This window comes from Podarcis erhardii, assembly GCF_964252035.2.
Source record: "Podarcis erhardii genome assembly, chromosome: 2".
Taxonomy (NCBI): Eukaryota; Metazoa; Chordata; class Lepidosauria; order Squamata; family Lacertidae; genus Podarcis; species Podarcis erhardii.
The window spans coordinates 62,040,496-62,066,912 of NC_138498.1; the positions used below are offsets into that span (position 1 = coordinate 62,040,496).

General features: G+C 43.9%; 1 protein-coding gene across 3 annotated transcripts in view; it reads right to left on the reverse strand.

Annotated features, from left to right (window-relative positions):
• RASGEF1C (RasGEF domain family member 1C) overlaps window positions 1-26,417 on the reverse strand; it is a 93,153-nt gene that overhangs the window by 12,512 nt on the left and 54,224 nt on the right. For 2 of the 3 annotated variants that reach the window (XM_081851458.1, XM_081851459.1), the window contains exons 5-10: window positions 20,779-20,991; window positions 18,731-18,805; window positions 12,527-12,637; window positions 9,780-9,882; window positions 9,479-9,558; window positions 8,220-8,315 (exon numbers count right to left, since the gene is read on the reverse strand). In XM_081851458.1, the coding sequence (XP_081707584.1) occupies window positions 8,220-8,315; window positions 9,479-9,558; window positions 9,780-9,882; window positions 12,527-12,637; window positions 18,731-18,805; window positions 20,779-20,991 (678 nt within the window). The remainder of the gene's footprint in view (window positions 1-8,219; window positions 8,316-9,478; window positions 9,559-9,779; window positions 9,883-12,526; window positions 12,638-18,730; window positions 18,806-20,778; window positions 20,992-26,417) is intronic. The other variant, XM_081851460.1, reaches the window with a different exon arrangement.

Here is a 26,417-nt window from a genome sequence, read left to right on the forward strand (position 1 = left end):
GAACAAATTAACAATCCCATGATTTTTAAAAAAACCAACACTAAGGGCAACAATTAGAATTCCCCACTCACTCCCACTCTGTCTGTCATACAAAGAGGGCCCCACTATTTCTAAATTTCACGTCATTCTCTTCTTTTTTACTATTACTTGTCAGGGAACTGCCATCGGAGAGACAGGTGGTGGACAGGCTACAGGAGAATAGGAGAGAATCTGCAGTAGAAGAGGGAACCAGCAGGGGGAGTGCAGGAGTCACAGCGGAGGGGAGGCTCTGGGATGCTTCCAGTGAGAGTAGTGGAGAGGTAACAGGACCCCCGTTGGGAACGCCCACCCTTCGCCGGAAACTGTCACGCAGAGAGTCTCGAAAGCGCATGTCTGTCAAAGAGCTTTTATGTTGGCGTAAATTCCGTAGACGCCCACTGTCAGATTCTACCAGCGACTGACGGAGTCATGCTTTGGGGGCTCCGTTAGTGCATCGGTTTGGATGACCAGCCAAACCCCAGAGGGATCAAGCTTTTACGCACAAGCAGCTCACTATCCCATCACAGCAATCTGACAGTCTTTGAAAGCAGCTTGTGCAAGCAGAAGGCATCATGAGCGAACCATCCGGAACCGGAGGAGCAGGAGCGGGAGCTGGCGCAGATCCAAGCCTGGAACAAAGGTACAGGGCGTTGGAGGTCCAGCTGGCACTGCAAACGGCGAGGCTCGAGGAGAGGAGGGCTCAAGATGCAGATAAGGGGAAGACCACCCCACTTGCCAGACGGGTGCCTGGACTGGTGCAGAAATTTGGGGGGGATCCCCGGAACTATCAAGCCTTTAGGACAGAGATGCAATATGCTCTCAATCTACTGTTTGATGACTTCCCCGACGAGAACTCTAGAGTGGCGTACGTGATTGGCCATCTAGAGGGAGGGGCGAGGGACTGGGTTCGGCCCCTGATGGCAGCCAATAATGAAATCTTAAAGGACACAATGAAGTTTTTCCGCGCCATGGACTTGATGTTTTCCAGCGAGATCGAGCAGGGAGTGGTGCGCAGGCAGTTAATGGCGTGTAAACAGGGGAGCCGATCTGTACGTGAGTACTGGACTGAGTTCACCATGCTGATTCATAGACTTGGGTGGGACCTTGCTAGTGAACCTATTCAAATGCTGTTTGAAGAAGGTCTCTCTCCGGCAGTGAAAGATGAACTTTCCCGGGCGCCTAGGGCGGAGTCTATGGATCAGCTGACTAAATCAGCGCTGTCCATTGGAGCACGCCAGGAAGCTAGAGCTATGGAAAAGCGGGAAGGAAAGGGGGAACGTTGGAAGGACTTCCGCATTCCAGAGATTCCGGAGCAGCCTTTCCCGCCAGCAGAGCCGATGGAACTTGGAACAGCGCGCGCGCGCGCAGTTTCAAACACCAGTGAAGGGCGGAAGAAGGAGGGAAAGAGCGGCAAGAGATGCTATCTCTGCCAACAGCCAGGTCACTTTGCCAGAGTCTGTCCGCAAAGGAAGGAATGGCAAGGGATGGCGGGAACTGTTGGGGGGAAGGAGGAAGAAGAAATCACGGAGCCAGTAAAAGCCAACGCCTGGTTGCCAACATCAGGGCACAGCAGCCAGGCGAGGGAGTAATGAATGTGCCCACGCCGGAACCTCCAAGACCAGCGCTTGTGATAGAGGTGTTGCTGGAACTGGCAAACGGACACCCACTGAAGATAAAGGCGCTATTGGATTCAGGTAGCTCATGTAATTTCATGAGCAAAGAGTTTGCAGCTGCACACCAAATACAGACTATCCCATTGAGTAAGCCTTTGCAGGTTACCACGATTGATGGGAGGGAGCTGTTGGGAGGAGAAGTGAGCCAACAGACTGTACCAATGATAATGAGGGTGGCACGACACACCGAACTGATAGCGTTTAACGTAGCCACCTTGGGAGGAGCTCCTATTATCTTGGGTATGAGCTGGCTGGCGCTACACGATCCGCTAGTAGGCTGGCATCAGAGAGTGGTTTCCTTTGGATCAGCACATTGCCTAGAACACTGCAAGGAGGGAGAGGCTCAGGCAGGCGCCAGGGGCACTCTAGCAGGGATGGAAGTGATGGACAAAGGGAGGGTGCCACCACAATACGCTGACTTGCTTGACGTATTCAGCGAAAAGGAAGCAGATAAACTGCCCCCGCACAGACCCTTTGATTGTCAAATTACCTTACTCCCAGGAGCACAATTGCCAGTGGGCAAGCTGTATGCAATGTCAGACAGTGAGATGCAGGAGTTAAGGGAGTTCATTGACAAGAATCTCAAGCGAGGTTTCATCAGAGAGTCACGAGCGGTGGGGGGCAGCCCAGTGTTCTTTGTGGACAAAAAAAACACGGGCAAGCCCAGGCTTGTATGTGATTTCAGGGCCCTAAATGCAGTGTCAGAACCAGTGACTTTCCCTATGCCCAGAATTGATGACATTCTAACACGGGTGAGAAAAGGGAAAATTTTTACCAAGCTGGACCTTAGGGGGGCATATAACTTGATACGTGTGAGAAAGGGGGATGAGTGGAAGACCACTATGTTCACCCCCTTGGGGGCCTTTGAGTACACCGTTATGCCTTTCGGATTACAAGGGGGCTCCGCCTGTTTTCAATCATTCATGAATCACGTCCTGGGGCCACTGCTCTACAAGAACTGCGTAGCGTTCTTAGATGACGTTCTGGTGTACTCAGACAATGAGGAGCAGCATGTGCGAGATGTAAGAGAGGTACTGAGCAAGCTGCGAGAAAACCGGCTGTGGGTGAAACTGGAGAAGTGTCAGTTTCATACCAAGGAGGTGGAATTCCTGGGGTACCGGTTGTCTGACAAGGGATTGGCCATGGATCCCAGCAAGGTTCAAGCGGTACTGGAATGGAAAACACCGAAGACCAAGAAGGACGTGCAAAGGTTCCTGGGCTTCGGAAACTTCTATAGGAAGTTCATCAAAAACTTTGCCCATTTAACAGCGCCCATCACGGATTGTCTTAGTAGCAAAAAGAAATTTGTTTGGACGGGAGAAGCGCAACAAGCGTTCGAACGCTTAAAGCAGGCGTTTGCGTCGGAAGAGCAACTCTTGCACGTGGATCTACAACAACCAATGAGAGTGGAGACTGACGCGTCAGACCGAGCGGTGGGGGCCGTTCTTCTCCAGCCGGGAAAAGATACGTCTGAATGGAGACCGTGTGCATTCTTCTCGCGGAAGTTGAACAAATCAGAGAGGAACTACACAGTGTACGACCGAGAACTGCTCGCCATTCATGAAGCATTCCGGAAATGGCGGCACTTGCTGATTGGGGCGCAGCACAAGGTTCAAGTCCGAACTGACCACAAAAATCTGGAATACTGGAGAACAGCCCGAGTGCTGAACCAGAGACAAGTGAGATGGGCCCAGGAGTTCTCCAAATTCCACTTTGAGATTCGTTACGTGCCCGGCTCCGAGAACGTGAGGGCGGACGCTCTTTCCAGGAAACCTGAGTACTTAGAGGGGGAGGGAGCGCCTGAGGCAAGGCATGTAATCCCTGAAGACCGCTGGGTGTGTGGGGCGGCATTGGTGGGGCAGAGGGAACTGATAGAGGGTACGGAGAACGATGAATACGCCCAAGAGAAACTCAGAGAGCTCCGGAGGACAGAGGAGAACACAGGGGGGTTCGAAGAAAAGAACGGGGCGTTGTATTACAAAGGGGCACTGTACATACCCGACGGGGAACTGAGGGGCAGAGTACTCAAGCAGTTGCATGACAGCCCCACAGCGGGACATTTTGGACAGCACAAAACCATGTGGTTGGTTACCAGGGAGTTTTGGTGGCCCAAGGTGAGGGAGGACGTACGGGAATATGTCAGGGGTTGCGACAGGTGCCAGCGAGCGAAAGGAGAGAGGGTGGCGCCAGCGGGGCTATTACAACCCTTACCCACGCCCGAAAGGCCATGGGAGGCAGTATCCATAGATTTTATGACGGACCTGCCAAAATCCAAAGGCAAAACAGCTGTCATGGTGGTGGTAGATCAATTAACCAAGATGTGTCATTTTATAGCTTGTTCACATGCAGTCACAGCGGAGGAAACCGCCAAGTTGTTTGTAGAACATATTTTCAAGTTGCATGGCGCCCCCTTGAGGGTGGTCAGCGACAGAGGGAAACAATTTACTTCCAGGTTCTGGAGGAAACTTATGAGCTTACTGCACGTAGAACTCAATTTCTCAACTGCCCGGCACCCAGAAACCAATGGGCAAGCGGAAAGGGCAAATGGGGTTTTACAACAATACCTGAGGTGTTATGTAAAAGACAGAGAAAATGATTGGGTGGATAAGTTACCTCTAGCAGAATTTGCCTACAACAACGCGGAGAACGTGTCCACAGGGATGAGTCCCTTCCTGGCAAATTATGGGTGTCACCCCCGGGCATTCCCAGGAGAGGGAGGGGAGAGGTGGAGCGTGCCGGCGGCGGAATATTTTTTTGAAGAGATGGAGGCGATCCACCGTCAGCTTCAACTTAACTTAGAGAAAGCCAAGGAAGAATATAAGAAGCAAGCAGACAGAAATAGGAGGGAAGGTGAAACTATAAGGGTGGGGGACCGGGTGTGGTTGTCCACCCAAGGGCTACCGTTCAAGGGCGGGAGTAAGAAATTGAGGCCCAAAAGATTGGGACCCTTTGAGGTCATACAGCAGGTCAACCCAGTGGCATTCAAACTCAGGCTGCCCAGTCACATGAAATTACACCCAGTATTTCACAGGTCATTACTGTCGCCGTACCGAGAGGGACGCGAGTGGGGGGAGCGTGAGAGAGAGGCCACCCAAACGCCCGTGATAGAAGAGAGAGAGCGCGACATGAACGTGGCAGGAATCATTGATTCCAGGTGGAAGGGGAATCAGGTGGAATATCTGGTAGAATGGGAGGGGGAAGCAGAGTCAGAAAACACTTGGGTACCAGCAGAGGTAGTCAATGACGAGGTTTTAATAGAAACATTTCATCAGCGTTTCCCAAGAAAACCGCAACCCGTGGCTCGATTTAGAAGGGAACACTTTGGGACCACCGATGAGGAAGGAGAGTTTGAAGGGTTCCCAGAGTCAGGGGTGGGTGAAGAAGCCGACTCCGACGAAGAAGAGGAAGACGGGGAGAGAGACGGTACGCCGTGGCTGGAAGTGTTAGAATCCTCGGACGACGAGGAGAGTTCCTTCAGGGGCTTTCCGCCCTCACCGCCAGTGGGAGAGGAGGCGGGAGGGGGTGAAGGGGGCCCTGGGGGGGAGGTGGATGTCAGGGAACTGCCATCGGAGAGACAGGTGGTGGACAGGCTACAGGAGAATAGGAGAGAATCTGCAGTAGAAGAGGGAACCAGCAGGGGGAGTGCAGGAGTCACAGCGGAGGGGAGGCTCTGGGATGCTTCCAGTGAGAGTAGTGGAGAGGTAACAGGACCCCCGTTGGGAACGCCCACCCTTCGCCGGAAACTGTCACGCAGAGAGTCTCGAAAGCGCATGTCTGTCAAAGAGCTTTTATGTTGGCGTAAATTCCGTAGACGCCCACTGTCAGATTCTACCAGCGACTGACGGAGTCATGCTTTGGGGGCTCCGTTAGTGCATCGGTTTGGATGACCAGCCAAACCCCAGAGGGATCAAGCTTTTACGCACAAGCAGCTCACTATCCCATCACATTACTGTATACTTTTTTGTACTTTTCCTTTTCCTTGAGTGTCTTGGAAGTGTAAATACATATTGAAGGGGCAGGATATAAATTATGTAAATAGAAAATGAATGACTTAACTATAAACAAATTTTAAAAAATCAAACACAGAGAGTCGTGGAATGTACCCCAGCTTTCCAAAGTAGAAAGCATCAATACATAATGTAAGAATGTCATTTTGGCTTCCCTGTTCAGATCCTATTCTTCTGCATAGCCCTAAATTAAATTCTCCACACAGTTACTTTCTGATAATAGTCCATTGGAATGCATGACACATTGAATGTGTAGTCTACTGTGAGCAGCAGTCACTGTGTCTGCTTCAACGTGCTGAGAATTTGCAAGTCAAATCAGATAGTCAATTAAGGTCTTAAGATATTCATCTCCTGCACTTGCCTGGAAAAAAATCCACTCCATGATGTAATATACACTTCCATTCAAATAACGAATCCTCTGTATGCATGTGGGTATGCACACTTTCCACAGCAACTCACAACTCAAAGCTGTGTTTTTTAACTTTCAAAAAATATATTCAATCACTACCTGATTTAATTAATTTAACCTCTGTCTTTCCCCCCCATTTCTATTCAAGCATTAAGAAAACTAAGCCCAAAGTGTCATATTATATTATATACCAGTAGTTCAAAAGAAGGAGGGAGGGCTTGGCTATACAACCAGCAGTGGACAATATTTATCTTTAAATTAATAGCAATCACATTTCATTTCATTTGACCCAGGGTGAGTAAAAATATTACATTTTTTTTAAAAAAAATGAAGAAATGACATTAAGGCTTGGAGAGCAGAATTATAGCTATGGTGGCTGTGGGATTTGAAAACACCAAACCATGATGAGGTGCTGGATTTGATGCATAAACACCTTCTTGGCAACTATCACATTATGCATTCAGTTAAAGGAGGATGTAGTCTTTATCCCTTGCATTTCCATCTGACTATTAACCTTCTGCTGCCCTTCGTTTTAAAGAGAAACTTTCCCATGTAACCAGCATGAATGACTTCCACAGGAAATGAGATAAGTAATAGAGAAACAGGCTTGCATGGCTATACCTTAGAGACAGACTGCATAAGCATCTTAAAAGTATCAGCTTCTCATTCAAGCATGAATGTGGCTGTCTCATATTCATTTCCTTATTATATATATCCTTCCTTATTATACCTCTTATCATCTCCCTATGGATCTATTTGTTCAGACTAGGGTAAAAGATTCCCCAGTGGTGTGGGCTCTTCCCCACCTCGCTACTTGCAGCTGAGGCAATCAGGGAGCCTATATAATTGAAGAATCTTCATTTCAAAGGACCTGCACCACATTGTCTTGCCTCTGCTCCAGAGGGCTGGGGAACCCTCCAGTGGGGGGGGGGGAATGAGGAATCACTGAGTATTTCTTCCCTCCCTGCTCCTGACAGCTGAGCAACAGTTGGATGCAACCTTTAGAATATCACAGTATTTTGCCTCCCATGCAGGGATGCTGAAAAGATGAACAACTATAAAACCAGCCAGTATGGGCTGTGAAAAGAAACAGTTCCAGTGCAGCACGGTGATCTGGAGCAGGTGAAGGAGACACAGGCTGAGTCGCTGCTTGGTCATGGACCTCATTGTGTGACTTTGTCCAGTCAATTATCTCTCAGCCTTGTGGGATGTAAAACACAGGAGCAGTCAATTACAACATTCCTAGAGTGTACATGTTAAGACATGGGGAGGGATGTCTGTCCAGCCAGCAGGTAAACTTCCTGGGACAGACTTCCTCCGCATGTGACCAGAGGTGGGTGTGGCCTCACCTGTGCAGGTAATGATAAAAGCACAGTGCAGGACAGCCATCTCTCTCTTACTCTCTTGCCTCTCTCATCTTCATCTTTGGAAGCAGCAACATCTGCTGAGATGCCCTCTTGGCTCCCAGGCAAGAGAGGACAAAGGGACTATCTTCCTATAAGATAGATTCTAAATGTATTTTACCTTTTTAAGCCTGTCTGCCTTCTGGGATCCTATTGTGAACAGAACGTGAGTAAACTCTTTTATACTTTTATAAAGACTGTGTCGTGTCTTGTATTTTAAGAGGGAACAAAGGGGAAATTACCAGAGTAATAATTATAGAGGTTCTAGCGAACCTGAGCACACATTACCGTTGCGAACTTAAAAAGGGGAATGTCTATTAACTCTGCTGATATTTTGGGAACTTGTTAGCACAAGTTGGATAAGGATATAATCTCACAATATATCCTCTCCTGCATCCCTGAACATTCCCACAAGCCTAACCTACCTTTGTTGTTGTAAGGATAATATTGGTGTAGAAGCATGTTTACAGTCATACCTTCAGGTTGTGTTTTTTCGGGTTACGGACCCACTGAAACCCAGAAGTACCAGAACGGGTTACTTCCGGGCTCACACATGTGCAGAAGCGCCAAATTGCAACCCGCGTGTGCGCAGGTGTGCCACTGCAGGTTGTGAACGTGCATCCTGCACAGATCACGTTCGCAACCCGAGAGTCCACTGTATTGTGCTGAGCTTCTTGGCGGAAAAATAAGATGATGATAGTAATAATACCTTTTCCCTGTTGCTGTGTGCTGTTAGGGACCGATGTGCAGCTCCCCGCAATGCAGTTCTGTAGTTATAAAAATTACCTGTAGGGTCCATTTGATGCTAGGAAGAAAACATTGGAAGATCAAAAGATATTTTGAATTGCCTTTGCAGTGCAAAGGTGATGTGGTAAGCAATACAGGTGAACTGGAGACAAAACTACCCAACACCTTTTCAGGTCAATTTCTAGTCATTTATTTTCATCTAGTTTCTTAAGAGTGACCAGTCCGTAACATTTTTGTCATGATAAAAATCCTTCAGTCCTCTAAGAATACTTCTAAAGATGTTTCCATATGATGATTTTTGTTGTTGTTGTTAGTGGCCACTACTTATTTTGTTGTTGTTAGGCACAGACAAACACACAGAGCACACATGGTTCACCCTAATGGCAGAATATTAAACGGCAACTGCCACTCCTCGATTAATCTGTTTCCGGAGTGCAGAGCGATGTCAGGATTGTACAGTGGTGCAACCACGTAATTACATCAAACACTTATGCATGTGTGTGTGAACATGCATATACATCTACAAAGAGACAGGCCTACTTCAACTTTGTATGCTGGACAAACTGGCAGTCCACTCGGTTTTCCAAGAGAGCCCACTTGTACCAAGACAAGCAAAGGTGTGTGCCAAGAAGGACTGACTGAAGCGGTAACAACAGTTGTATAGTATGTAGAACTTGTTAACTGAATTAAGAAGCACAGGTATACCTGAGGGTTGCTCCTTAAAATGATCTTCTGAAAGTACCCTAAAGAGGAAATGGCTTGCCTAACTTACATTATCATAGGAACCTCAGCAGTGAGCCTCACAATTGATTCCAAGCAAATACAGACATTTCCCAAATTACCACAGGATAGTCTGATGTGCAACTTTCCCTGCTGACAGATTTCAGGCACTGATTGCCCATAACTTGGTAGCTGTTTGATATATTCTCTGGTTATAATGCCCGTCAATCCTAACATGAGGGTTGCTAGTTAAGTCAAGATAACACCAGAACTCAGTATAGCTCTTAACCATGGCCTGCGCTAAATAGACAAGACTAGAAAAGAATACATTTGCACCCATTTGTGGTCTGGACTTTATTCCTGATATTTCTGCTTTTTACTTCTTTTCCATCTTTAATTTAATGTGATATGCAAAGCCCATCATATCATTTGGCCCTTGCCTAGCAATATCCAGTTTAAATAAATGCATGAATAGCAAATACGTAATTCTGAACATTTTACCTCAAGGATAAAAAATTTGGCTGTTTTCACTTTTGACCATGTCTTCTTTAACCTGGAGACTGGACTCATGTTCATACCGGCTGGAGGAAAATAAGAGGAAAAAGAACAGAGGAGGACGTTATTGTTGTGGTTGCTGCTATTGTTGTTGCTGTTACGGTTATTGTTATTGTTATTGTTACTATTATTACAATTTCTTGTCCACTCTTCACCCTAAGGTCCCAGGGCAGGTTACAACAATTAGGAAAGGGAATCTACTTTACATATCCCTAATATCATTCAGAAATGACAATAACACACTTACATATGATTGCCATCAGTGAGTTAAAATTCCCGATGTTAAAGCACTCACGAGCAACATCAATGAAAAACTCAATGACTTGTGCTCTCTGCTTCTTTTTTGCAGGCTGCAAATAAACAGACAGATAAAACAGCTATGGAAGACAAGTGTAAAAAAACCCTGGGAGATGTCAGAACTCTGTGCCAGACAGAGATGCCCTATTCTACAGTTCAATTGATTTCAAAACAGCTACAAAATCCCATTCAAGCTGTTTGATTAATGACACTCATTGCTGGCAACTTGCAAAATCAAAGCTCCTACCAGGGAGAGTGACCAAAGTCTAATATACCTTTAAAAATGTCTTCAAGCAATGACCCAACATTGACACATAAACCTGTACTCTAAAGACTATTAATTCCACTGATAGTCTGTCCAACTAGCTATCAATAAAATGTCAATTACTGTAACTTTTTCTGGGCTTGGCGCCAATCAGTGCAATTTTTTCTGGACTTGGTCTTAAGAGGAGAGAAAAGACATTAATCTTGAAATTAGTAGATTTCTGGAGAATTTTCTTTTGTGTTTCTTGTATCTCACACGGGCGGCGACTTATAAAAAATATTGGGGGGGGGCCCATACCGACTTATAAAAAATATTGGGGGGGCCCAAGACCTCCAAACCGCTGCTGCTGGGGGAACGAAAGGGGCGAGCCCCAGGCTGCCCCGACCTTAAGTGAACCTGTGAGGGCCCGCCCTTTGCGGCAGCCGATTGGCTGCCGCCGTGGGCGGTGAATATTAATGAGCTAGGGGGAATCCCCGCTTCTCGCGGGGCTGACGCCAGCCCCACGAGATTGTTGATGGGTCGAGAGCCCGCAACCCCACCCCCTCTCTAGATCGGGAGTGGCTTTGTTTTAACTCATTACTGAATGTATTTTAAAAGGTAACTATCGTCAAACAAGGAAAATAAAAAATACCAACATAATTTTGTGATTTTACAAAGCATAATATAACTAATAATTTTCTTAAATTATTGGGGGGGCAGAGCCCCCCCAAACGAATTTTTGAGGGGGCTCGGGCCCCCTCAGGCCCCATGGAGTCGGCGCCTATGATCTCACAATACTCCCATCCAGTGCCGGATTTACATACGGGCTGCATGGGATACAGCCCAGGGCCTCGTAATCTAAGGGGGCCCTCAGCTTCTTGCTTTTAATAAAATGAAACAAAACAAAAAATACAAAAAACAGATTTTACTATTCAGGCCCAATTGCTTAGTAACAATGTTTTGCTTCTCATGATCAAATGCTATTAAGTTTGGGCCTCCTAGGTCCTCCTAGCCCAGGGCCTCCCAAGACCTCCAGTTGCTTTAATCTGGGCCTGTTCCTATCTCTCTCTTTTATACTATTTTCTATTAATTTTTACAATAACAGAAAAATATCACATCACAACTCCCCAAAGTGGGATTTTCAAAATCCCCTGACTTTCCTTCCCTTCCCTTCTTGGGTCTTTCGTTTTACATTTGTAAATGCTCGTCCTTAATATCTTCAATTCACAATAATTTCAAATTTTATACATTGTTCATCATATTACAAGTGTTTCTCGTGATAACAAAGGAAGTTAAAGTCAGAAGGATTGAATCGTGAAAGAGATTTAGCTGGAAACGGATATAGTGAAAATTACCTAACATCAATCTACCCAGTATTCTGTCACAAACAATGGGCACTTCCGTATGTTCTAGAAGTAGAGTGGGCAACCTCTAAGTCAAAGGCCATATTTTCTCTGGGGGAAATGGTCAAGGGCCACATAGCACCAGTGAGTGGACTAGAGCTGAGGCAGATAGGTCTTGGAAAGAGAATAGTTATCCCAAACATTCTCAGATAAGACTGCACACACACCACACATTTAAAGCACATGACTTCTGCCAAGGTATACTGGGGACTGTGGTTTACCTCTCACAGAGCAACAGTTCCCAGCACTCTTAACAAGCTACAGTTCCCATGATTCCTTGGGTGAAGACAAATGCTTTATATGCATGGGGAGTGTGTAGCCTGGGTTAGTTCAACAACCAAATGGTACAGGGTGATACTATAACGATAGCACCCCATACTTCTGCTTGGTTTTCCTTAAGATCATGATGGGAAGAAAACACAATAATAAGTTATTTCCATTATTTACTGTACAAGTCTATTGCATTCAAAGGGTGGTATCCAACGAATGTGCACCATCATTGCAAGATCTCTGCTTGCACAATGGAACTTCACCCCCTCCCCTCATGAACCTCCTAAATCTGTTCTAAGGGTTTTCCCCACCCCACCTGGAGAAGATTTGGAGAGTGCAGGAGGAGGAAAGGGGGATCTCTGTTGCGCAAGTGTGAATCTTTGTGCTGATGGGACATGTTAGTTGGATACAGACAGATGCCAACCAACAGCGTTCAATTGGAGCAAAGAGCAATTCAGGTTTTCTCCAGATTGATGTTTGCTCCAATTTAATACTAAAGTTTGGGTTTTCCCTGGGAGAGGAGCAGGGCAAGAGGAAAACTGTTCATACACAGTCCACTTATGAGACACAACTGTCTAAAATTCTACAGCAAAATTACTGCTCTATCACTGCATCAATAGCCTATTTCACCATTTATATACCGCAGTGTTTCTGTGAAAAGTGTAAAAAGTGTAAAAACCCAAAGTACATTCTATGATTAGTCCAAAAAATATTTATCCTCCACTTTTGTGAGTAAATAGTCTCGAAGTTCCACAATCAGACAAATGGTATTCAACTTACCATGCAGATTTCTGTTGCTACAAGATAGCAGAGTCTATTGAACCATTTGACATAGGCCTCAAGATTGCTAGTTTTTTTCTGTTCACTGAAACAAGGCTGAAAAACAAAGACCTGACATGACATAAACTAGCTTCTGGTGTGCTTTAATATATATAATAAGATATATAATATCACAGTAACTGTAGAGTGTTGTTCTATGATCAATAGCATACATTTCTATCATCAACAACATTCAAAAGCATGTGGACATATACCTATAAACACACACACACACACACACACACACACACACACACTCACACACACACACACACACAAATGGACAGTGCATGTGGGACTGAGCTTTAGATGTCAGTGGGTGGGTAGTGGCAGATGTGTTGGGCTTAACAGAATGCAAAGCTTTCTACAAATCAAATCACTGAATGATGAACAGTCCCACTTTGCCTACAGCAATTGCACACGAGGCAATTTATTCCAATTGGTGCTCCCTAGGATATTAACAGCTAGGATATTGCTGTATGCAACAAGAATCTGGAGAAAATAAAATCAGACAAGGACGCCTTTCCATGTAATATGTATTAAGTTTACGCCTTTGACTCCCAAGAGTTCCTACAGTTTGGCAAATGCAATTGCCCATGGTGTTGTCTTGCATGAAACAAAATTTATGATTAAGTTGGGGGGAATCAACAGCAAAGCAAAATATGATAGAGTTACAGTACAGAATATTTTTTTGCCTAAAATAATATTTCCTTCGCATGCTCTTGTCTTTGAGAAAATAATATCTTCACTACCCAATTCTTTATCGCTGACCTATTTCTGTATCATTGGTTGCTGTGAAACAAGTCACTCAGATGGCAAAATTCATCAGGAAATGTCATTTTTGTGACATGCTCTTTCGGCTGTGGTTACTAGGCAATTGCATGGGAGTGGGAAGGTTAGTTTGGTATCTGAATTCTTTTGATGATTTTAAATCATCTCCAGACCTTTAACCACCTTCTCCTTAGGATAATCTTCCAGAGATGGCTGATTATTCTGATTTTTTCCCTATTATTTTTTGTTTGCAGCCACTAGAGGGTATCAGGAGATTTTTCGTTCTTTCATTAATGTGATAATTGATTTCTATTTTAGAGCCTGAGGATAAAATGAGTAAATTTTGAGCTCCATGAGGACAAAGTTTTCTGCTGGCGAAAAGGGGCTCTCATGCATAGGGTAATCTGGGAACGGGTGTTGCCTGGGATTTTGAGTGTTTGCAATGTTTGCATATATATCTGTATTGTAGAAATGTATCCTAAGGCTAAAGAAGATTAAAAGGGGGCACTGGGGAATCACACGAAACAGGAGGCACTTCTAAAATGTAAGCAGCCTGGAGCCCATTGCAGTATGGTGTGATGCAAATTCAATAAATATAACTCTCGCTTCTCTGTCTCCGTGCATGGCAGCAGGCAGAAGTGCCTTGCTCATACTGAATTAATGGGGTTTGAAGCGGCGTGAATGGCCAGGAAAGGGATCTTGGGGGTCACAGAGGATAGCTTGTTGAAAATGTTAACTCAGCAAGCAGCAGCTGTGAAAAAGGCAAATTTCATGTTGGGGCTAATTAGGAATGGGAATTGAAATAAAACTGCCAATATCATAACCCTTGTTACACAAATCTCTGATACAACTGCACTTGGAATGCCGTATATGGTTGCTGCACCTCAAAAAGGTTATTGTAGAGCTGGAAAAGGTCCAGGAAAGGGCAACCAAACTGAACAAGTTAAACTATGAAATATTGTACCACAGTGGTGAAATGGCTAAGGTAAAATAAGCTGAGCTTGAATCCTGGCAAGACAGAGCCATTGTGGGTAAGTAGTTCCTGGGTCTGAGAAGTTGCCTACCCTTATGGGGTCACATTTTGCTTCTGGATCCGTGGCTTGCTGTAATTCCCCCCCCCCTTGACTCTCTTGCGTATTCAGCAGGTATGTCATGTAGCAGCACCTTATCATCTAATGAATGTAACCATTCATTAAATCTTAGTTAGGTGAAGCTACCCATATTAGTATTTATTTTCTAGTTGACAAAATGGGTTTGAATTCTAGTTCCACCACTTTCCCATTCGCTCTCTGGAATTCACACACTGTTCTCTTCTGTCATCTCCATCTCATTATCCTTAATTACTCCTTGTACGTTTCTCCCGTTGCTATACTTGGATTCTTTTATATCCAAGTATATTTAATGCTACATGGCACGCAAAGCCTTTGGGCATCCATTAACATAGCACTCAACATCTCCACTCCTTGTTTTTTTAGTTCAATTTAGTCTCACTCTAGAAGTCTTTCGGTTTCAACCAACATTTACTCCTATGTCCTCATTTCATCATCTCAACTTTCCCCCCTTAATTTAATTTAGTAGCTTAGGTCAGTCACTGTCTTTCGACTGTGCATGCATGTGCGTGCATACATACACACAAAGATTAGCAAACAAATATGAAATGTTTCATGTAAGGATGGTTGTGCTAGTGCAAAGCTGCAATTTGTGCCACACCCTGTGCTTACCCTACTCTGTGACAATAATGCACCCGATCACAAGATGACACAATTGGTACACAAAATGCTATGCAGGACTCTTTGGCCCAATGTGGGACTCGAATCCATAACCCTGAGATTAAGGTTCTCCTGTTCTACCAAGTGAGCTATCTCAGCCTTGCAGGGGGTTGAACTAGATGACTCTTGTGGTCCCTTCCAACTCTACAATTCTATGATTCTATGAACGCTCCATTGCCTGCTTTTTTTAATCTGATTCAGTTTTAGTCTAGACATGTTTCTGTTTCAACCAACATTTACTACTATGTCCTCATTTTATCATCTAATCTACAGGTTTTCTTGGTTATAACTTAGAGATGTGTGTTAAACCTTTACATTCCCCAGCACAACTGGAGATCAGGTGAATGGCACCACTTCTTGCCTGTGCCCCCCACCTCGCCCAGTCCCATTTTCTGCCCCTATTCCTGTCTGCTGAACTGAGCAGCACTTGGGGATATGTATGCTTTCACAAGCAATTGTGGAGAGGGGAAGATGACTGGCCTATGGGAGGAAGGAAAGCAGCAAGGAAATTAAAGTTCTCTGAGTTGCAGTTTGGCGGTCAAAATAATCTACAGACTCAAAAAATTATTTGGAAGCCAATGAAAGAAAAAGGCAGTTTCCTCCCATAGCCCGCAATAAATAATGCAGTGACCAAGCACCCTAACTCAGTCCCAGCAAAGTAAGAAGCAAAAGCACAACATGTTCCCCTTTAAAATCCCATTGGAAAATGGATGGCAGAGGGCTAATTTTGAGGTATTTGTTGATATGTGCAACGTCTGCTGATAATAATAATAATAATAATAATAATAATACCTTTATTGTCAATGTACAACTTGTGTTCAATGAAATTAACCGAGCCTCCACCCCCCGAACATTCAATCTCATTGCACTCTGTGTGCTTGTCGTACAACACACCAACCCCGAAAGTCAGTTGCACTATATTATTTTCCGTTCAGCAGCCTAACAGCCCACAGATAGAAACTGTTTTTTAGCCTGTTGCTACAACTGATTATACTTCTATATCTCCTGCCCAAGGGTAGAAGATTAAAGAGGTGCTGGCTGGGGTGTGAATCATCCCTGACAATTTTTCTCGCTCTCCTAAGGCAACCATCCCTTGCAATGTCATCTAGCAGGCTCAGGGGACAGCCCATGATATCATGTGCTGTGTTCACCACCCTTTGTAAAGACTTTCTGTCCATGGCTGTCAAGCCAACGTATCTCACTGTGATACAATATGAGAGGACACTTTCTATTGTGGACCAGTAGAAGGAGGTCATTAATTGTTGTTTAACATTGTTCTTTCACAAGACCCCGAGGAAGTGGGGTCTCTGTTGGGCCTTCCTAACCACCTGCGTTATATTGTTTTTCCAAGTGAGGTCTTCACTAAGGTAAACTCCCAGGAATTTAAATGAAGAGACTCTCTCCACACAACCCCCCCCTCCCCGATATACAAAGGGGCTAGTTCCCCTCTCTTCCTCCGAAAGTCCAACATCATCTCCTTTGTCTTGCTAATATTTAGGTGCAAGTCATTCTCTAAGCACCATGTAGATACTTTTTGAACCTCCCCTCTGTACACTCATTCATCCCCACCTGTAATTAGACCCATTATGGTAGTATCATCTGCAAACTTAATAATTACAGTGGATGGATCAGATGAACTACGAGTACAGGTAAGGAGTCAGCACACATCCCTGTGGGGTGTCAGTGCTGAGCTTCAGGGAGGTAGATGTAACAGGCTCAATCCTCATTGTTTGTGTCCGATCCCTCAGAAAGTCTTTGATCCAGTCACAGATGGTAGAAGGTAGGTCTAGTTCCATCAGCTTTTTGATAAGAATGTCTGGAAGGATGGTATTAAAAGCCGAGCTATAATCAATAAACAACATTCTAACATAATTCCCCGGTCTCACTCACTGCAAGGTGAAAGGCTGTAGCTATGGCATCATCTGTTGACCTATTTCTCCTATAGGCAAACTGATGTTTATCAAAATCCAGTGGAAAACATGTCCTAAGGTGTTGAAGGACCAATCTCTCAAAGCATTTCATCACTACAGATGTTAATGCAACAGGTCTGTAGCCCAACGAGGGAAGGGGCCAGTTTCCTCATACCATCACCCCAGGTATTTTGTTCTTTTGTTTCAATGAATATTCTTTACTTCTCTTTGTATGCATTGTAAGTGAACAAAATTTCCTAGCCCTCAGAAATTTATGCTGCATTAAGAAGTTTCCTTTAACGTATTTCATCTCCAATGTGCCAGCCTTACAGGTATTGTATTATCAGTCTGAAGAATACTTTGCTTTTAGTTACTGCATTGTGATTACATCCAGCTAGTCACATGCCAAAACCCGCTTCTGAAGAATTATCTGTGCATCAATAGTGCATAAAGCAGCACCTTCTCCTATTTTCTTTCTCACAGACACTAATGGGCATGTTGCCCTTGACGTTAACAAGCAAGGAGCTGAGTATGCACAGGCAGAGGCTAATTTCCCCCCTACTGGGATTGCAGCACAGAATATTAAAATATGCACTCTCTAATTACCAATACAAAACCATGCTTTTCTTTTTATTCCAGCTACAAGGTGCACATCAGGGGCATTTGAAACCCCAAAAGAACAGCAGGTAGGAGATGGTTCCATGGATTTATTTCAAATGTACACTGTGTGCATGAGCACCATGTCCTAAACACCACAGCTTCATGCAACTCTGAAAAACCATGTTCCAGGCGCCTCCCTATAAATATAAACAGATGTGTACTGCCTACAGTGTAGCACCAATTGCTGCACATCCCACTCTTTGAAATGCTCACTCAGAATGGGTAATGCAACCAGGGGCAGATCTACTATGAAACTAATGAATCGTAAACTTTAGAGTCCCTAATTCTGGAGGGGGCCCAGAAGCAACTTTATTCCACATTGCTTAGAAAAAATGCTTTTAAATGTCCATCATGCATATATATATTTCCCTCATTTTCCCTCATTTTCACCCCACCACAGAATCACAGAACAGTTGGAAGGGACCACAAGGCTAATCTATTCCAACCTCCTGCAATGCAGGAATATTTCACCCCATGTGGGGCTCACACCTATGTCCCTGAGATTAAGAGTCTCATACTCTACCAACAGAGTTATAACTCAAAAGCTATAAGGTATAGGGAATTTTTATTCACACCAGTGACTTTGACATGTCAGTGCAGCTATTTTAATCCAAATACAGTGGTACCTCAGGTTACATACGCTTCAGGTTACAGACTCCGCTAACCCAGAAATAGTACCTCGGGTTAAGAACTTTGCTTCAGGATGAGAACAGAAATCGTGCTCCAGCGGCACAGCGGCAGCAGGAGGCCCCATTAGCTAAAGTGGTGCTTCAGGTTAAGAACAGTTTCAGCTTAAGAACGGACCTCCGGAACGAATTAAGTACTTAACCCGAGGTACCACTATATGAGATGCAGTAGTTAATTTAAAAAATAAAAAAAACGGTGGTGATCTGTCATGGAACAAACCCACAGAAGAAGATAACAGTGGTTACCCAGACCTCATTTCTGGTTGCAATGGGGGCCCCATATCAGTTCAAGCTTCAGGGCCCAAAAAATGTAGGTCAGCCACTAAATGCAACTGGAAATAGCAGCAGCAACAATAGTGCTAGTCATACCTTTGTGCTTTCCAAAGGATCTTTATGGACAAATGCTTGAACAAATTCTTCAGGTCCAATGTGACCCAGTCTTTCCTTTTGCAAGAAATAAAGTGAGAAATAAATTGTAATATAGCACGCCTGGAATCACTTATTCACTTTATGGTGCTTGAAGTAGCACCCTTCAGATCTGAAACCAGAATTTAAAAGGAATTTATGAAACCACTGGCTGGCAGACTAGCTCTGCCTGGTTTACTCTCCATCAGGAATTGCTTACAGCAGGGATGGGGAACTTGTGGCCCTCCAGCTATTGCTTGATTAACATTCATCATCACTCAAACAATAGCCATCTAGCTGGGGTTACTGGGACTTGCAGTCCTACAACATCTAGCAAGTCCACTGATTCCTCATCCTTGACAGAGAAACAATTACAACATTGTTAGAGTCTATACTGCATAAGCAGGAAAGACATTCCAGCTGAAATAGATTAGGCTACTGGAGTTCTGTGATTAGATTCTCCCTTGGTTTTCCTTCCTCTTGAGCTCTTTCGTTGATCATAACCATACCTGCACCGAAGTGGCTATGAGGTGCTGTGGGGCAGTGGGAACCCAGCTGCACAGCATCTAAGCCCATCACACACATATGCCCTGTGGAGCTAATAGTAGCTTTGTGTAATTAGGAGTGTAATTTACATCAAGGAAAGTGCTAGTGGGAAATGGACAAGGGGAAAAAGTCTTAAAAACAATCCAAGAGCATCAGTTCCATGTAAGGCTGCTAAAATACCGTATTTTTTTGCTCTATAAGACTCACTTTTTCCCTCCTAAAAAGTAAGGGGAAATGTGTGTGCGTCTTATGGAGCGAATGCAGGCTGCGCAGCTATCCCAGAAGCCAGAAGAGCAAGAGGGATCGCTGCTTTCACTGCACAGCGATCCCTCTTGCTGTTCTGGCTTCTGAGATTCAGAATATTTTTTTTCTTGTTTTCCTCCTCCAAAAACTAGGTGCATCTTGTGGTCTGGTGCGTCTTATAGAGCGAAAAATACGGTAAATGCCATGGGCGTTCCTAATCATGAATCTCCAACATCATGTCTACATTGTCCTAAGTCCATGAGTTATAGAAGTAGATATGAATTTGTTGGTAGAAAAACAACCCATCAAACCTATGATGACTTGGCAACTCAATGAAACCTTGTGAAATCCTCAAAATAAGAAACAAGAATGGACTAGTGGATAAAAACAAGGGGTGATGATGTTACAGCAGTGGTTCTGACTGGGAACCTGCTACGCACTGATGAAAAGGTTGATTAAAAACTTGAATGCTTCAGGACCAAACTAGTCAAGATGACAGGTCTGATTTTGTGTGTGTGCAAACAACATATATGGGATGGACGATTTGGATTGGGACCATGTCACTTGGGAAGAATATTTAACCCTTTCTCCCTGAACTCTTTTCCTGATTAAAATACAGCTCACCCAGTCTGTTACTTGCCCCATTTGGGAAAATGTAACATGCAATTAGCAGTTTGGAGTACCTGGAGGGGATATTTTAATCAGAAAGATGATGTAGAAGGAAGGGTCAAGACCCTCTCCCAGATCCAAATAGACCATCCTATCTCAACTTTTTGCAAATATTTAAAGATAAACACTTTCAGAAAGGTTATTCAGAGAAACTTTGTGTTCTTCATTCATCAAGACCAATACTAATCAATATCATATTGCAGCATGTGGGAAGAAAAAGATGACTGCATCTGAAACTAGCATTAACCTGAACAGTACATATTTGGTCTACTGTAGGTGCACTAGCTTCTTAACTATATAACTTAGCTTTTGTTATTGGTAGTAAGATATCTTATTCCCTCCCAGTGGGCAATTGCTTGGACTGAAGGACTCACATGATGCCCTGTACTTGTGGTCCTACATTCAGAAACTTACCGCAACACATTTGAGTTCCTGCCATAGGGAAGGGGATTTGATCATATTTTAACCCTCTCGAAAGTCTCAATAGGGATTTTCTAGAAAATGTTGCCTTACCTAAATTAAAGAGAAAGCAAAACGTCTTGCTTTCCACTTACCAGTTCCACATGTGTCAGCTGCTGGGCCAAGGTGTAGGGATCACTGCAGACACTCATCATTTCTCGTTGAATGGATGGGGGCTTACTTTTAAAAGCAACCACCTTGTCTGAGACAGCTGCGTTGATCTTGACTATCCCTTCCTGCCCATGGTTAAGAGCTGCGAGCTTCTGATTCAGGGTCTGCAGAAGCTGATTCATCTTTTTCCAGTAGGCCTGAAGTGAGGAAAAGGAAAAGAATGGGGGGGGGGGGAGGGAAAGGAAAACATTACAAACCATGATCTGGAAAAAATAAAATAGGTATGATTGAATGTTCCTATTTGGGAAATATCCATAAACCATTCGTGGCTTAGAATCTTATTTTCAACCAAACTATTCCAGTCAGCTTAATTATAGGTCCACCCTAAACTCCATCCTATGGATCTCTACCACAAGACTGGCATCCAGTCAAAAACATGTGAGCAGCTGTGCTCAGTGCTAGTTCAGCCTACTGACCACAATGCCAGTTTAACATGTGTGGAATACAGAAGGGGGGAGGGGGGGAAGGAAACAGCACCAATTACCTTTCACCTTCCCATTTTAGTTTTGTGCTGTGAGGCTTCAAAAAACAGAACATTCTGCCCAAGCTGACCATTTTTGTCCTTAATCTGCACCACGTAGAATTGTGAAAGGCTGTGCTAATTTAAAACGGATTGTACATTTCAAGGCCCAAATCAAGGTGCTCATATCAGTGTTTAAATCTGCAAACAACTAGAGGCCCAAATATTTGAAAGACTCTCTCTCTCTCTCTCCCTTTTTACAAACTCTCTTGGATGTTAAGATCAGCAAAGGGGGCTCTCTTGGTAATACCACCTCCTTCAGTAGTTTATTTGGAGGGGTGGCCACCTGGGAGAGGGCATTTTCTGTGGCAACCCCCTAAGTTATGGAACTCCTCATAGAGGTGCATTGGGCTTTTTAAATATATAGCTTTCAGCAAATACTGAAGACATACCTCTTTACCCTGGCGTCAAGAGATTTTTGTTTTCGGGGCTCACCCTTTCCCTGTGTTCATAATCTGCTTTAAGTGTTACTAATCTTCACCTGGGGCTTATTGGTGAAGGGTGGGTAATAAAATTAATAATTAAGAATAAGAATAATAGATAATAGTATCATCATGTCCCCAAATTGTAAGCTTGGGGAGCAGGGTCTGTCCGTCTTTCTCCCCACCCCCCTTTGTGTGTATGTGAGAGAGGAGGGGTAGAGAGACTGCCCTGGGAGTCTTGGGGCTGAAGAGTGGGGTAGCAATTATTTAAATAATAAAAATAGTATAATGACTCAACAGCAAGCATTAAATGCATCTTTTTATTTATGACTGTGTATGTATATTTGCAATTATCAAGTTCAGGAATAATTTTTGTTTTATTTTCTAGTTCTAATCAACACTACCTCACCAGCAACAGACTTCTTCTTTTGTTTGAAAAAGGAGATTCCTGGAATTGTGCTGTGCCACACCTTCCACAACAGTCATTTTGTGTGCAGCCAAACCACCATGGCAGCCATTTTGTGACTGGTGCCCACAGCATCAGAAATTTTTCAGAATTTCAAATGTGCCCGTGGACTCAGAAGGGTTGCTGTCATATGCAGTTACCAATCTCTCAAAGGGAACTGCCCTGGTTTAAACTGGGGTGTGAATCAGGGCCAGTGAGACATGTCGTCTGGGCACAGTGCCAGACAGGGAGGCCTGAATGCCTGCATTTAGCCCCCTGGAACTGAGGTTCCCTATCCTTGTTATAAAAAGAATTATTCTCTTGAGGAAGAATGTGTTTATTTAAAAAAAGCCTGGCTAAGATATATATGAGCGTTTACAATCCTCTGCATTGCCCATAAATCCTGAAGGGCATTTAACAAGGTTTGACAGTTTGAGAGGAAACTGCTTATGAGCAAACTCTCTTCTCAATCTCTGCCTCAGACAGCTATGATTTGAGCCTACTGCTAATCTGGACATAAAGCGCTGCGAAGAAGGGAAGTTTGCAGTGAGGAAGTTGACAGCTGGATCAACACAGCAAGCGAGGCAGGTCAGAGACACACCGCAAAGTCCATGGATTATGTCATCCAGTCACATATCACTCAGGGCAACTGGAAAGATACTGGCGCACACATCAATCAGCTATGCGTTGCTGATGTTCTGGGTGACTAAAAAAGAGTGGCATGGACAACACATCACTGCTTTCGGAAGAGGCAACTGAGCTGGCAGCTGTCAGACCTCAGTAGCTTGTCCACGTGGAAATACAGCGAATAAGTCTTGCCCCTGTTTCATGGCCTTCTGGAATATAGTATAAAGCTGTCCTTTTAAAGAAGGCGTTTGGTCCATAGAGGATTGCTTTATTGTATTGGTTTTTAAACTCTCTGTATTTGAAGTAATTTTCTTTTACTGCTGCTTATTGTTGGTTTCCTATTGCTGCTTTTAGTGCTTTAATCGTTTTGTAATGTAAGTTTTAAATTCTTTATTGAGGATTTGATCCTGCTGTCAGGAAAGGGAAACATCTATGTAACATCTACCATAAGCAAGCAGGAACAAAAGTATAATCCTGAAGGTGTACAATGACTCTTTGCACAAAAATAAATCTTTTTTTAAAAAAAAAAAATTCCAATAGCCTTGCCAAATAAGGTGCAATAGGTGGCTACTAGAGAGGGGGAGAGGCTTTTGTGTGCCCAGTGCCCCTCTGCAGAGAGACTCACTAGGCAACTACAGTCTTTTTATTTTCCAAATATTTTAAATTAACCATTTAGTACTTTTGAATGCTGTTTTATATTATTTGCTAGTGGCAGTTTTATCACTTCTATTTTTATTGTGTTTATTTAGTTTGGCATTTATTATTATTATTATTCAGAATTAATTATTTGTTTGCTTGTTTTTAGGCTTTTACTCATGCATTGTAAATTTATGGTTCATATCCCAGAGGATACTAATTTATTGGGTGACATACATTAGTTGTAAACACAAACAACTGTCCTGAGAACTGTGGCTAAGAAAATATTTAACAAACACAATGTATTCCTGAATATCTTTTTTCTAATAGAAATAAGCTCTTTTTTAAAACTCTTAACATGCCAATGACTGTGCAGTTTAATTTGGAACTTTGTAAAAATTTCTGCTGCTAGGTATCTATATGAAAAATCCTATTTCTCTTTAAATATCCAGTTTGGGAACCAAAGAGTACTTTTGTTTAATATTCAAGAAAAACATTTCATTCTCAAGCAGAAACACATTTAAGGAAGATGGCAAGCCCCAGCAGGTGGCTTAGAAATTCAGATTTTAATTAAGCTTTCTCTTTCAAAATGCAAATGGTAACTCTTGGCAAAAGAAACTGCTTCTCAGTATGCATACCTTTCTAAGCACTGCAAGAAGCCTCCAGAAACCAGGCTGGATAAAGAGCAGGAAAATATTGCTGCAAGGAATCATCCCAATCTCATTTCAGTAACAGATAAAATGTGTTCCATAATCCTAGGATTCTTTTGCACTTTTGATTTGATCTGCCCTTTTCCCTTCAAACAAGTACAGACCCCATCATGGAACAGTTTCTCTTTCATGTTTTCCTTTCAAAAGATAGCTGCATAAATAGGACCTTGTGACTTATTCCTTTAATTAATTGCTAGTTTTGCTCAGGGAGACTGGCATTAAGGTTTTTTCCCCAGCTCTCCACCCACCACAGCCAACTAATATAGATTTGTTTATGAAGAATTCTGGCACAGTCCAGGCTGCTCCTCCAATTGAAAGCAATGGGAGCAGACCCTGAATGTCAACAGGCTCAAAGTCAATGTCTCCATTTCCCATATAGGGCTGATATGTTTTCAGCAGCGTGGATATTTTGTTCACTTTGAACTCTCATAATTGTCTTTGCATCCTTTCTTCATTCAGATTGCCAGATAAAAACTGCTTAACAATTGGCAGCTATGGCCATCTGGACAAAAAAAAAAGGGGGGGGGGTTAGAAAGCACCCAGGAGGAAGCTATTTATCTAAGAAGCCCAGCCTCATAGATACAAGCACATTCTAGCTATGTGAACTGTCTGGAGATCAACCAAAAGGCCAATGAGACCTTTGCTGCAGCAACCTGCATTCACTGATTCTGTAGATGAGGGTGGCCAATGTGATATTTTGCAGATGTTGATGGACTGCATCACCCATCATGCTGGTTGGGGCTAATGGGTCTTCAGTTTCACAGCATCTGGATGACCACTGCTGAAGACAATTCCTACTGCTGCCTTTACTACCAATACCCAGCCAGACCATGGCCTCATGTTAGATACGCAGTGCGGAGCCTTGAGCTCCTAAGTTGTGTCTTCTTCCCCCACCCCAGTGCTTCAATTTTATCCTGGTGCTCAGGCAAACCTTAGGTTGCCATTTCACCTAAACCATCAGACCACAGTTTGCTCTTACCTTGCAAAGGAAGTTTAATGTTTTGCAAGGTTTGATGTTACATCAAGGTCAAGCTTGTTTAGTTGGTTAGTTACTCAACAAGCCAACTTCAAATCACCAGCAAAAAGAGAGCTGCCTCTTTTAGGCAGCTCCACCCTGTGGAAGCAACAGCAGTACCACAAAGAGGAGCAAGAGCCAATGTAGAGCAGGGGATAGGACCCTGGCTGTAAGTTGGGTTTAAGTCCCATCTCTGCTATGGACTGACTGTGTGGGTTTAGGAAAGGCATACTCTTTCAGCCTTAGCTCCCCATTTGTAAAACGGAAATAAAGGTTACTTACCTTGCAGAGTTGTTGTAAGAGAAAATCCAATAAAAAGATTAATCTCAATGCATCCCCCATGTGTCCCCTAAATCTGCTCTAGGGGTTCTCCCAACACTCAAACAAATTTGGGGAGGGTGCAGAGGGCAGTGGCAGAGAAACCCTCTCTGGCACCCAGGGCGGGACGGCGAGAGGCAGGGTGAACCGCCCACTGCCGCTCGCGTGCACAGTCCATACAGGCGTCTGTACGGGCTGCCACACAAGCAGCAACCCGTACAGACTGCGCATGTGCGGCATCCCATACAGAGTGCACACGCGCAGCAGCCCATATGGTCGCTATGCGAAAGGCAGCCCATACGGACACCGCACGAGCGGCACCCCTACTGACTGTGCGTGCCCTCGGCCACTCTACAGATGGGGGGGGGGCAGGGGCCATCTTGTCAAACCCCCCTGAGTGGCACCCAGGGCGATCTGCCGCCTCTGCCCCCCACTTCGTACGCCCCTGGCAGAGGGCAAGTGAGGAGAGAAGAAGGAGGAGAAGTTAAGTTGCACAACTGGAAATCCTTTCCTTAGATGAAGCACTTGGTTGGATAATGCCCCATAGAAATTATTCATATCTTATTAAGTCCTTTATAATACCAAACGTCGCCATTTTCCTTTTCTATGGTGGCTTCACTAGCTGCCAGTCAAAGTTCAATGAACATTGAACTGGGTATGTTGAAGATTTTGAGCATGACTAAAGTAACTCTTTGGTTGCTGGCTATGACCTTGGTCATTAAGAGCCCAATCTGAAAACAACTCCCCAATGTCTAATTTGTTATTTATATTGTGCATAACTTAAAGCTCCTCCTTTGAAAGCTACGCAACTCAATATTCACTGTTTGTTAGCTGGCTAATTAGGAGGAATCTAAAATGATTCAAGCCTCC